The sequence below is a fragment of the Antechinus flavipes genome, chromosome 1 (assembly GCF_016432865.1).
Source record: "Antechinus flavipes isolate AdamAnt ecotype Samford, QLD, Australia chromosome 1, AdamAnt_v2, whole genome shotgun sequence".
In the NCBI taxonomy this organism is placed as follows: Eukaryota; Metazoa; Chordata; class Mammalia; order Dasyuromorphia; family Dasyuridae; genus Antechinus; species Antechinus flavipes.
The window spans coordinates 150,771,511-150,786,075 of NC_067398.1; the positions used below are offsets into that span (position 1 = coordinate 150,771,511).

General features: G+C 29.9%; 1 protein-coding gene across 10 annotated transcripts in view; it reads left to right on the plus strand.

The window, feature by feature from the left end:
• The window catches only part of ERBIN (erbb2 interacting protein), a 169,924-nt gene that overhangs the window by 112,834 nt on the left and 42,525 nt on the right, over positions 1–14,565 (plus strand). For all 10 annotated transcript variants that reach the window (XM_051991400.1, XM_051991412.1, XM_051991426.1 and 7 more), the window contains exons 11-15: positions 40–184; positions 2,291–2,363; positions 6,974–7,103; positions 7,554–7,669; positions 10,437–10,506. In XM_051991400.1, the coding sequence (XP_051847360.1) occupies positions 40–184; positions 2,291–2,363; positions 6,974–7,103; positions 7,554–7,669; positions 10,437–10,506 (534 nt within the window). The remainder of the gene's footprint in view (positions 1–39; positions 185–2,290; positions 2,364–6,973; positions 7,104–7,553; positions 7,670–10,436; positions 10,507–14,565) is intronic.

Genomic DNA, 14,565 nt, shown 5'->3' on the forward strand with positions numbered 1-14,565 from the left:
CAAGTTATTTCAAGTCAATCAATTCTTTTTCACTCGTAGTTGATTGGTAGTTTGAAGCAGTTAACTTACCTGGATGTTTCAAAAAACAACATTGAAGTGGTTGAAGAAGGAATTTCAGGATGTGAAAGCCTTGAAGACTTGCTACTATCTAGCAATTCACTTCAACAACTTCCAGAGTCTATTGGTTTGTATTGCCTACTAATTAATACATTCATCTTTTACTAAAATAAAAACATATACATTTAACTGCCATACCTGTCCTAAATCTAAAATCTCATTGTCTTAAGGTAAATTATTTAATTTCACACCAGGAAAATTTTAATATAATTTTTTTTGTGTGACATTTTTACTTTACATTCATCATTTGTTGACACTACCATCTCTGGTTTCCTTTACTTTCCATAGTAGTTTTACTTTCTGTGATAATATCATTCTTTCAGGAATGGGATGGGGGGATGGAAGTCATTTAGGCCATGTTTCCTCACCATCTTTGTGTAGTTACCATGAAAATGACTGAAAAACAGATCACATAGTGACCCAAACAAATCACAGAGTGACCCTTCCCATTCCCAAGGTAGTTTACAAAACAAGCCAACGGAAAAAAATCACAATCTAAGAGAGAGGTGTGGTATTAATAATAATAATTAGTTATAGTATTCATATAGCACTTTAAATTTTGCAAATTATTATAAAATATTTCTCTTTAGAGATCTGTTTCTTCCTCTCCAGAATAGAAATGGACAGTAGTAAACTCTGATGATGAAATTTGGCACATTATTATTTCTTCAAAATAATCTTAAGAGCACCATTTAATTATTTTAAAGTCTTGTTGATTCTTAAAAGTATATAAAAAATCTAAATACAAAATGTATTTAAAAGGTAATCTGATTTTATTCTCTTTAATCTTTTTTGTTATCTTATTTTGAATTACATAAATACACATTACCATTTATGTTAACATTATATATATATATATATATATATTACCAAAAGTTAAAAACATAGTATACTAAATTACATTGTGCTCCTTGATTCTAATGCCTCTTTCAGTGCTGGCAATTGTCTCCATTCTTGAAATAAAATGTTTTACTCTAATCAAAGCAAAGCATCTAATATAAGTAAAAAAAATTTTTGTCTGAATTCCATGAAATATAATTTATTCCTCTAAATAGTATTTCTGAGGACTTCAGTGTAAAGTTTTCCCTTTTATTCATATCTCATTTAGAAAATCTTAATTTATCAAAGGATTTTGGTAAGAGAAACACAACGCAATCTAGCAACTCATACAAATCCAACAATGGAGAATTTATCTTGTTCATATATATATATACATATATATATATATATCTTGTTCTGTATTTACCAGACTCAATAGGAGGGTAAGTTTTTCATGAAATACCAAGGTTAGAAAGAATTTTTCATTCAATCCAGCAGGCCCTAAGTATTTTTAAATCAGCATTTATTTGTTTTTATCAAAGATCATCAAAGGAGATTTTATATATTTTTTTAAAATGATTGATTAATTGATAGATATGCTTCATCTTCCTGAATGCTATAAACATTCTATAAGTTCAATAAACATTGAATTAATATAAAATTTGAATTAATTTTAATTCTTGGACTACATTATGTCAGTGAAATGGTCAAAATCTAAAGCATTATCAGTTTCATTTTTTTTTTTTTTTTTACAAAAGCAAAAAGATTTTAGGAATTTCTCATTTCAGTTACATAATTTGAATTATTTCCTCTTTCCTATTAGTCTAAAATATAATTGTATTGAGAATTTTCTTCTAATCCAATCTAATGAACTTTTATATTCTTACTGAAAATCCATTTAAAAATTTTTTATTCTTGGTATACCTGGAGTTCAGAGTGAGAGTTTGAAAGCATCAGTTTTAACTTTCTTTAGAGAGATCATTATTTACTATTTATAACATTTGATCTTTTCCATTCTCTCCATTAATTTCAATTCATTTATTCACAGATAGAAAACTTTATTTCCAGTTTACTGCCTAATTTTTATCACTTATTGGCAAGTAAAATGTTAATAATTTCTTTCACACATGTTGTCTCTGAATTGCCCTTTCTATAAAGCTGTACCATGGATATTTTTTATTTTAGTGTTGAATGTTAGACCTTACTGCTAGTAGAAAAATATTTTAATTCTTGCTGTCTGTTTTGACCAAATTATAGAATTCCAATATAAAATAATTTCTAGAAGGTGCTTTTTTATGCAAAGAAAGCACATTTAACTTTATTTTATATAGTATTCTCTGTCTTTTTTCAACAGGATCATTAAAGAAATTAACAACACTTAAAATAGATGAAAACCAGTTAATGTATTTACCAGACTCAATAGGAGGGTAAGTTTTTCATGAAATACCAAGATTAGAAAGAATTTTTCATTCAATCCAGCAGGCCCTAAGTATTTTTAAATCAGCATTTATTTGTTTTTATCAAAGATCATCAAAGGAGATTTTATATATTTTTTTTAAAATGATTGATTAATTGATAGATATGCTTCATCTTCCTGAATGCTATAAACATTTCTTCATAATAGTGCATAAACACATTGATTCTAATTCTCATATGAAAATAGAATGGAACAGCCAGTGGGTCTTTTCCATTTCATGTCTATTTATTTTTCTTATGTTTTCATTTACAAATGAACTCAGGATGAGGTGGTTTAGCTATTTTTTAGCACTTTTTAGGCTTATTTTCTTTCTAATTGCTTTTCAGCATTTCATGAGAAGTTTTCATGTTCATGGTCTTAACACTTTCATCTCACCTGCATTTTACGTTGCCTTTGTTTGCCATGCTCTTACATTTAGAAAATAGCTGACAATTTTTTTTTGTTTTAGTTTTTAATACTTTTAAACTTTCTTTCCAATATCCTTAACTATTGGGTGAAGTTTTTCAAAAGATGTGATCAAGAATAGTAACTGTCCATGTTGAATGAGACACAAATTTGAAGCTATTAGAAATTGGTTTTAAAGGCATTTTAAAATGGAGGATTTCTAAAGAATGGAAAAGTTAAGAGATTGGGCTGACACTTGAAAGAAAAACTTGACATCAGCAATTGCCAATCCATATTCTTGTTTTTCTCATTTCATGTATTTGAGAATTGTATAGAACTATATTGTGAATATATTTGAAGAGAACAGGCAGGATTTGATAGATGATTTTCTACAGCAAACCATATCATTCTGGACATCTTAACTCATTAGAACAGTATGTGATCTTTTTGTGTCTATTAACTGTTATCCTGGTTCTTAAAACACAGTCCATGTATTACCGAAAGTATCCCATGAGTCCTTCAAGAGAGTTCAAGTTACAAAACCAAACTTCATAGTATTTCTCAGTATTGGTCAATAATATATTCACTTCTTTTCCAATTCTGTATCTGGATCAGGCCGCCTTTTCAACCAAAATAACAGCACATTATTATTACAACAGATCAAATGCAGAGATTTGCATGAATATGTAAAACAATGCCAATCTTCTCATTTTTTAAAATGTCTATAATTATGTGTTTTGGAAATATATCCATAAAGTATTATTTATGTTTGCTAGTAATGGGTTTTCTTATTTTAAAATCTAGTATAAAGAATTTCCAAGATTAAAAATAAGAATTTTTTAAATTAATTTTTGAGACAGTTTAGTGTAATGAATAGAGCATTTGACTTTGAAGTCAGAAAGAACTGTCTGAATCTTGTCTCAGACACGTAACTACAAATTTGAGTGGGCAGTCACTTCTTTAAACCTCAGTTTCCTCATCTGCAAAACAGGGGTAATATTTACATCTATCATAAAAGTTGTGAGGATAAAGTGCTATAATCTATATAAAGCGCTTTGCAAAATTTGAAATGCTATATAAATCCTAACTTTTAAAAAATGCATTTGATTCAGTACAGCAAAAGGCAACATTTGAAGGCTTTACTCAAAAAACAAAAAAGAAGACTGTGAACATGTTTAAAAAAATTAATGAGATTCTAATAAATTTGATACTGAAGATCTCTTTATTTAGATATAAAAATACAAAAGTAAAATATAAATTCTACAAAGATAAAGAGGGTTTCATTTTTCTATTTCTCAGTTGAAGTGGTCATCATGCTTAGTCAAACTTTGCTGATTTTTCCCATTAACTTATTTAAAATTGTAACATTAGCGAATTTCACTGCTGTGGATCGTGACCAAACAAATAACAGAAGGGATCACATAAAATAAAATGGAAACTTTGATTGTTGTAAACAATTTAAAAGTTTTTATACAAAACAATTTAATGTGGTTAAAATTAGAAGGAAAAGAGGTAATTGAGGGGGGGAAATTCATAGTTTTCATATCCTTAGGTCAACTATTCAAAATATATGAGGAATTGATTCAAATTCATAAAACTAATAGCCATTCCTCAATGGATAAAATAATAAAAGGCTATGACAGGCAGTTTTTAAAAGAAGAAATCCAAGCTATCAACATCCAAATGCAAAAATTCTCCAAATGGTAATTGGAAAAATAGAAATTCAAGGAATTGTGATATTCTGCCTCAAACTCATCAGTCTAGCAAAGAAAACAAAAGACAAAAATGATGAAGCATTAGATGGGAACAAGTCTGCTCTAGCAATTTGAAATATACAGCTTTTATCACTACTTAATCTAAACTATAAAGAAATCAAAGAAAGAGAAAAAGAGTACATGTACAAAAATATGCATAGCAACTATTTTCATTATAGCCAAAACTTGAAGACTAAGATGGTGCCCTCTATTGGGAATGGACAAAAAAAATTTCATATCAAATAAAATATTTTTGTATTATAAGAAATGATAACATGAAGTTTAAGAGGAAACTGAAGATCCTTAATTGATCAGAGCCGACTGAGCAGAAATAGATCACTTTATACAATGAGAACAGCATTACAAAGAAAAGGAAAGTAGGCTTGAAAACACTGATCAGTGCTGTGATAAATCATGAATTCAACAGGATAAAAATGACATCACCTCTTATCAAAGAGGTGACAAATCTGAAATGCAAAAAGTGACATGGTTTCACATAAGGGCCACTGTGGGAATTTTATTTTGTAGTAATATGTATCTATGTATTAAATACTTTATTTTTGGTATTGTTTTTCATTTTATTCATTGGGAAATTTTTTTGAAAAAATCGTTTTCTACAAAATTACATACTGTACAAACATAATTAGTCACAAAATAAATAGCACAACTTTTTGTGTATGTGTGTGTATAAATACTCAGTTCTAAAGAGTGAGGAGAGTGTTAAAGAGAAAGATGTTCCACCAACACTGAACTTCATTCTCCTAGCTATTTTCCTCCAAAACAGTTTCTTTCCATGGGTTTCTCTATAAGCATTCCTTTTCTATTCTTTTGGACACAACTCTTAAGTTTCTGAAGATTTTGTATTGCTAATTAGATACACTGGGTACAAATTTGTATACTCTAAGCCATGCAATCACTGTCATGTGTGTGTGTGTGTGTGTGTGTGTGTGTGTGTGTGTGTGAGAGAGAGAGAGATATTTGAGAATAGAATAATTGGTAGAATCTGATCCTGTCCTAAAGTTACTAACAGACAACCAGTAATGTGGACATGTTAGAAACAATGAGGAAGACACAGGAGGAAAAAGGTACATTTTGGTTAGCAGTAGAATAGAATAGGAGCAAAATAATGATTTCTTCTTATTTCTCACCTTGTGAGACTACCTTCTTTGGGGAATACTGGAAAGGCTTTGATTTGATTCTTTCTTAGTCTTAGACTTGGGGCATAAAAATCAGCTTACCAAAGATGAGGCCAGAGCAGTCATTTGGCCCTTTTTTCCAGGACAAAAACCTCTGTGGTATAAAATAATTTCAAATTCAAAGTTGTGGCCACATGGTGATTCAGAAAAACAGAAATTAGTATTATTTGTGGATTGTATTTTTACTTATTTTGTGAGCATTTCCCAATTACATTTTAATCTGATTCAGGCTACATGTGAATTAGATTCATTGTAGATTAGATTCATTAGTAGATTTAGAGTTACTAAATTCCCTTTATCTCTTGACTTCACAATCCTACTGCCATAGGAAGTCAAATATAGAAAAGGAGTGTTTAGATTGTGTGTGTGTGTGTGTGTGTGTGTGTGTGTGTGTATTATATACATATAATTGCAGCATTCTGATAGCAAAGAATTAGAAATAAAGTGAGTGCCCTTCATTGTAGGAATAGCAGGGAAGAAAAACTAGGAAATGGATAACAGAATATTGTACTTAAAGAAATGACATTCAGAGTGATACAGAACAAAATGCACAGAAGAAAAAAGAAAATATATACAACAAACAATGTAACTATAACATTATTTAAAAGAAGTTGAACTCTGAGTAATTAAAAAACCAATAAAGTCCTGGAGAAGAATTAATATAATACTCATTCACAGCACAAAGGTAGACTATTAGAAGACAATATTGTATATATTGTATCTGTCTTTTGATTTATTGTTTTTCTTTGTCTCAAAGAGATTTCACATTGTTATTTATGTTTAGAAATGATTGTGATATGAAGGCAAGACACCAGGAGCATGTATTTAAATAAAACAGATTTGCTTGAAAAGCATTGAAGAAACTAGGCAACAAAAATAATACATTCTATGGAGACAAGAAGTCTCCAATGAATGAGGTATTCATGGAAAATCTGGAAAATAAATTGTACAAGATTACATGGAATGGAGGGGTTGAAATCTGAATTTGTAACGGATCAACGAAATTGCAGTCATTGAACTATCAAGATAAGTGGACACACGTAGTAAAGTCAATGAGGCTTTTGTTATAATTTATCAATATTGGATGGCCTACATTTTGAAAATACAAGATTGTCACATGTTTAGTTAAGAATACAATAAAAAAATAGCCATATGTTTAAGCATATTAGAAGATTTTGCATTATGCATGCTTGAAAAATTTAAACTTTAAATTTTTTTTATTGTAGACTCGTGTCAATAGAAGAATTGGATTGTAGTTTCAATGAAATAGAAGCTTTGCCCTCATCTATTGGGCAACTTTCTAATATAAGAACTTTTGCTGCAGATCACAATTACTTACAGCAGTTACCACAAGAGGTACTATAATATTTCATAAATTAGACTTGAGTATTTTAGAGCTTATTTGCCTTTTCCTAATATCTTGTATTTAATAATTAAATACAAAAACACCATTTTGGTTAGCTTTTAATTTTTATTTCACTATTTGTGTAAAGAAATTATTTTTTTTTGCTGATCATCACCAAAAGATATATACTGGAATGTGAATGATTTATATATATTTTAATAAACCTTTACTAGTTTATCTCCTAAACTAATTATACCCTGAGTTTTTTAGTAGAAAGATAAAAATGTTTTTCTTCATAAATGAAATAAAGATTAAAAGGGAAACTTTAATGAAACTAGGTAGTTCTCTTTAAAAATCATTAGATTTTCATTAGTTAAAATATTATTGAATATAAAATATTAATGTTTTCAAATATTCTAAATTTTTTTATCATTGAAACACTCATTGTTTTGCTATTTCAGATTGGCAGCTGGAAGCATGTTACTGTGCTTTTTCTCCATTCTAATAAACTTGAGACTCTTCCAGAAGAAATGGGGGATATGCAAAAATTAAAAGTCATCAATTTGAGTGACAATAGGTTTGTAATTCTGTATGCTTTATGGTATAGAAATGTGAATATGAATAGAAATAAACATTAATTTTTTTTTAATTTTTAACCTTTGTTAGAATGAAATGAAATTTAATTCTGCCTGAATAGTTTTTTTTATTTTGCTTGATAAAATTTGATTTTCATATGAAAGAACTATCCTGTTTTATCTGATAATGGTTATTTACTATATTATAAGAAGTTTTACTTGCCACTCTTTTTCTATAAGATATTGTAGAAATTCCATTGTTCATATAGTTGCTTTTGTGACATATTGTGGCAGAACATTTCACATTGTTGTTCTGCCATTACATAGTACTGCTTTAAAAGCAAGATACTTCTGATCGTAGATGAGATTTGGCATTTCTTATGTGCAAAATAGCAGTATGGAAATAACTAATTATCAGATGGAATGATAGGCAATTTCTATCTCATATTCCTAATAATTATTATATTTCTTTTCTACCCAGCTTCATCTAGATTTCCTGTGTAAGAAGTAGAACTTCAAATTAATCTCATTTACACTCATAAGAATATCAAGTGTTGACATGTTAGGATGTTAGGATATTTTATTGAATCTTTCCATTTTACTCTGGTTCAGTTTCAGTTTGGAAAATAGCCATAAGTATAAAATATTTGTTTACCTAAAAACTGCCACAATTGTAAGCTTCTGTAATTTAAAAACAATTTTTCATTGCACCTTTTATCTTTGTACACATAATATTTTGTTTGGCTTTATTTTTTTTTAAAGAATATTAATGTTTTTATTGATACCTTCCGGTGAATTAGTTTATGGCTGGATTTTCCTTTTTTTTTTTTTTTTTTTGGTTAAAGCTTTTTATTTTCAAAACACATGCATACATAATTCTCAACACTCACTTTTGCAAAACCCTGTGTTCCAACTTTTTTTCCTTTTCTTCCCCTTTTCCTAGATAGCACGCAATCCAATATGTTAAACGTGTTGATTTCCTCTATGCATATTTCCACAATTATAATGCAGCACAAGAAAAATCAGATCAAAAAGGAAAAAAAATGAGAACAAAAAAACAAAATGCAAGCATATAACAACAAAAAGAATGAAAATGCTATGTTATGATCCACACTCAGCACCCCACTCTCTGGGTGCAGGTAGTTCTCTTCATCACAAGACCATTGGAACTGGCCTGTTGAAAAGATTGGCTTTACTTTAAGTCAGCATTGGCTAAGTTTATAAAATAATACATAGCTTTTTTTAGTTATATTTGAGTTAGTTTGGCTGGAAAAAAATAATAGATTATTTTGGATGTTATTTTGTATAGGCACTATCCATAGGCTGTTCATGATTCATATATCTATTAAAAATTTCAGTTTACTTCATGCCTTAAAACATTTGTGTAATGGAAAGATTCCTAAATTTGGAGTTAGAAGAAATCTGGATTTCATCACTCTTATTATTACCCTTATTCGTAGTCTGACTCTTGTCAAATCACTTAACCTTAGTGAGCACTGTTCTCTTGTAAAATGATGTAAATAACATGATTGAGTTTATCTCACAAGATTGTAAACATACTTAAAAGAAAAAAATATGTAAAGCTTTGCAAATCTTTAACCAGTAGACCGATATTAGCTATTATTTTAAGATCCTATGTTCTAATAATGAATGCTGGAGGGGTTGTGGGAAAACTGGGACACTAATTATTGGTGGAACTGTGAACTTATCTAGCCATTTGGAGAATAATTTGAAACTATGCTCAAAAAGTTATCAAACTATACATACCCTTTGATTCAGCAGGGTTTCTACTGGGCCTATATCCCAAAGAAATCTTAAAGGAGGAAAGGAATCTGTATGTGCAAAAATGTTTGTGGCAGTCCTTTTTGTAGTGACAAGAAAGTAGAAATCGTTTGGATGCCAATCAGTTGGAGAATGGTTGAATCCATTCTATTCCATTATTTTCATATACATCCATAACTTATTCAGCCATTCCCCAACTGATGGGTATCCACTCAATTTTCAGTTGTTTGCCACTACAAAAAGGGTTGCCACAAGAAACTGGAAACTGAGTGGATACTCATCAATTGGGGAATAGCTGAATAAGTTAAATGGTATGGAATATTATTGTTCTATAAGAAACAATCAGCAAGATGATTTTAGAGATGCCTAGAGAGACTTACATGAACTGATGCTAAATGAAATGAGCAGAATCAGATCATTGTATATGGCAACAATAATATTACAGCAATATTATATGAAGATCAATTCTGATGGACATGACTCTTTGCAACAGTGAGATGATTGAGATCAGTTTCAATGATTTTGTGATGAAGAAAACCATTTACATCCAGAGAGAGGACTACAGGAACTGAGTGTGGAAAACAACATAGCATTCTCACTCTTTTTGTTCCTTTGTATTTTGTTTATTTTTTCCCTTTTAATCTGACCTTTTTTGTGCAGCAAGATAATTGTACAAAAAATATTTACATATATTGGATTTTACATATATTTTAACATGTATAACATATTGAATTACTTGCCATCTAGAGGAGGGGATGGGGAGAAGAAGGGGAAAATTTAGAACATAAAGCTATGCAAGGGTCAATGTTGAAAAATTATCCATACATATGTTTTGAAGATAAAAGGCTTTAATTTTTAAAAAAATCTTATGTTCTTCAAATGTTTTCCAAGTTTTTTATATACTGAAAGTACAGTGTAGTTGTATCTTAGAGTATTGAAGAACATTCCCACATTTGTGATCAATTTCTTCTTTTGCTTCTTTGAAAGGATGAAGAATTTGCCCTTTAGTTTTACAAAGCTACAGCAGCTGACTGCTATGTGGCTCTCAGATAACCAGGTAGGAAAACTGAAGTTTTGCTACTTCACTGGTATGTTATTATCCTAATTATTTTGTAAAGAAGGTATTTTAAGAGTAGTTCTGCCTTAGAGTAAATTAAAGGGCTGCATGCTTTTATGAAAGGCTCATCATATGAAACTAACCTAAGTAATTTCTTTAAGAGTTATCTGATACATGGATTGTGAGGGAAATACTAGACTTGGCCTTTACTGTGCTTATCATAATAATCTCTCTACTCTTCAAGAAATTGAGAATATATGGTTTAAATTATTTTGCCATTGGGTAGGTACAGAACTTTAAAGAAAATTTTTTTTCCTGCCTGTAAGAAAATTAAGTTGAGGATTCTTTTTTAGTCTGAGCATATATTGTTGAGCAGAGTGCACAAAGGAATAAGCATTAAATATCTCCTGTGTGGGAGGTATTCTACTAAATGATTTACAAATAGTATCTCAAGTCACCAGGCAGATATGTAATAAGTTTTCTTGTGAATATCGTATAGCAACTTGGCATCTTTTTGAACTATCTGTAATAGACTAATATTAAGAAACCATTTTGGCCCTATGATTCTGTGGTAATTGATATCCACATTGATATAAACATGAGGCTTATTTCCCTAAAATGAAATCTCTTGGATAGAATAAAGAATCCACAAATATATACAAAACCTTATTATTCTTCACCACTCTCTAAAGTATCTAGACCTCTGAATTTCATGTTTTTTCAACCAGGACCAAACGCAGATGGGTCCTTCCTATTTTACAATCTCACGTACCTTCTTTTCACAATAGTCTCAGGACAATCCATTATCAAATGAAATAGAATGTGAAAATAAAGAATACAAAGAGCAATGGATGTAGAGTTCAGAATACTTGGGTTTGCATCCCAGGTCTATTACTCTAATCCTGTGTAACTTTGGGCAAGCCATTTAACTTCTCCAAAATTCAGTTTCCTCTTCTTTAAAGTGATAGCATTGGAATAGGTATTAGAGCAGTTGTATTCTGTGAGATCCACTCCTGTGTCTTACTTTTTCACTCTGACTCCATGGGCCCACTTTTGCATTATCAAACCACAATTCTGAAGTTATTTATTAGGGAATGTTAGTAAAGGCTGATGCACAAAATGTAAACTCTTTGGGAAGGGGAGGATCCTACTAATTTACTCATCTGTAGCTTAGGGTTGTGAGAAGAGTTATGTTGATGAGGAACATCCTTAATTTTAAGGGATTTCGATTAAGATATAGGAAATCCCTTGGAGTTGGTAGGAGTTGTAGCACCATCAAGAGGAGAAATTTGACACAGACATTTATAATATGTATGCAGTTCAGTTGGGAAGCTACAGACAAGAAAAGCTTAAGCTGTATTTTTTTGTGTGTGTGTGTGTCTTTAGAACATTATTGTAGGCTACACTCAGATTTAATATAAGCCATATTACAGAAGGGATGTGCAGACCAATATAATATCATTCACTTTACTACATTTGAATGATACAGTATTATTTTAATTTTTTTCATATTTTAAACTTTTCATATATAACTTGTATATTAAGCAAGCAAAGTCTTTCTCATGATGGCAGATTTAGAGCCATCATATCTTGAGATTTAGAGAAAGAAGAGAAACCTTACCTGTCATCCAGAACAAGATCCTCATTTTGCAGATGATCAAAATGGTGAAATTGACCTATCAAGATCATAGAAATAATAAATGGCAGAGATCTTCATACTGAGAAACATGTTAATGATTGTTAGTATCAATGTTATTTTTGAGGCAAAAATGAAGTTAGATTTCTACAGAATCTTGGGATCCAGTACACTATTATGGTAGCCAATTTTGGCATGAGAATTCAGTTTCACTTTTTTTTAGCTAAAATTAGATATGCTATTCTAACTAGATTTTAATTTATATAATTAATTTTTTTTTTACTATTCATTTCTTTAGAATGTCACTTGACTTTTATAGTTCCCTTCATCTTAACTTCTTAATTATCTTAGTAAACTTAAGTTGTTTGGTTTTTTAAAAAGTCGTGAAAAGCATCATATGTTTTGATCAAATATAATCTTAGAAATCAACTTCAAAAAAATTTTACCTTTCTCATTTATTTTATGGCTTTAAGCACATTAGTTAAATGTAGTGTATTAAATGTAATATATATATATATAGAGAGAGAGAGAGAGAATGGAATTAATCTTCAGGATTTTTTGTAGGGCCTGATAATCATATGTGTAATTTTAATGAGATGGTTCATTTCAATTATCTGAATTAATGATAAGATTAACATTTATATTCTTAACGTGGATTACAAGAATTACTTTTTTCATATAATTCTTATAAGTCCCACTTTTATTCTGAGTTTACTTGTGACATGGGAGATATAAAAAAGCTAAACTACACATAGAATATTTCTGTCATAAATGTTGATGCATTTCTTTCATTTTACTAACATTAATTTGATATTGTATAATTTCTAGAATATAAATTTTCCCAATCATAAAATTGGAAACTACATATCTTGTAATTATTATTCATGCTTATTGTTTAGTTATTTTCAGTTTTGTCCTACTTTTTGTGACCCCCATTTGGAGTTTTCTTGGCAAAGATATTGGAGTGGTTTGCCATTTCCTTTCCACCGCATTTTAGTTATAGAAACTGAGGCAGACCGGGTTAAATCACTTTCCCAGAGCCATAATTCTGCCAAGTGGATTTACACTCACAAAGATGAGTCTTCCTGACTCTAGGCCTGATATTCTTATCAATTGTCTATCTAGCTGTCTCTATTATTCATGTTTTACATCTATAATTTCTAAATTAATAATTCTAAGTTATAAATGTGTATTACAAACATCCTGTAGTAAGTTTTACTCAGATTCCTTAATAAGATAATGTGGATAATGTGCTTTTTTTTTTTTAATTTTAAAGCTGTGTATATAAATTAAATTACTAGTATACTTTGTTGTAGATATGCCCCACAACTCTTGAAGACCAGAGTGGAAGCATAAGATAACTAGTCTAGCAGTGAATTTGATGTTCATCACCCAAACTAGCTATTTGAAATATAATATTATCCTAGTTTTATTATGAGTAGACCAAAGTTAGTGGCCAATGTTACTAGATACTACTAATATATAGATTTAATATTTAAATTGGGGTTAAAAAAAAAAAAAACTGCTACAAGTTAAGAATAAGTTTAAAGGAAAAGCTCTTATACTTCCCTTTGGCCATGTTGAATTTGAGTTATCATTAGAATATCAAGGAACTATTTTTTAAGTATCTTGAGATGTGGGTTTGGTATTTAGATAAGTCTTGACTAGAGATAGATATTTTGGACATATCTAGGAGGAAGAAATCGTGAAGTGTGTTAAATGTTAGTGGAAGAATGTTGAAGCATAAAGAACACTGAATCTGAAGAGATCTTTGTAAATTAAAGAAATTGTTACCCTGGGGAGATTATTAAACTTCTCTAAGCCTTCCTCTCCTCATCTGCCAAATGGGGATAATAATATATTACTTCACACGATTTATATATGAAAAACCTTTTGTAAATCTTTACAATTTTTATATCTTTTAAAACACTTTTATTTGTAATTTTTTTTAAAAAAATTAAAAATCATTTATATATTTTAAAATCTTTACAAATATGAACTTCTGTTAACTACTGGGGAAAAAAATTTCCTTTTGAATTTGGTCATTAGTTGTTATTGAGGGTCCCCATGGAGCCATTTCAATAGAATGGTGTTGGAAGAATTACAAGGAATTGAGGAGAGAGGATAAATGTAAAAAAGTTAAGACCCAGTGTCAAAAGTGATTTCTAGTATTTTGGAAAGGGAAAAAAAAGGAAGATGCTATATGGATGAGTTAGAGGAATCAATGGAAATTTTCTTTTTAAGAATTAGGCAGATCTGGACATTTTTGTAGAGAGATGTATGTATGTGTATGTGTATGCTCTTAAGTGAAATTGAAAATGAAGAAGACATTGCTGAAGCAAGATCAAAAGTGTAGGTTAGAGAGATTTGTCTGATCAGGCAGTAGGAGAAACTCTTCCTCTGAAACACTAGAGGAAGAGAGA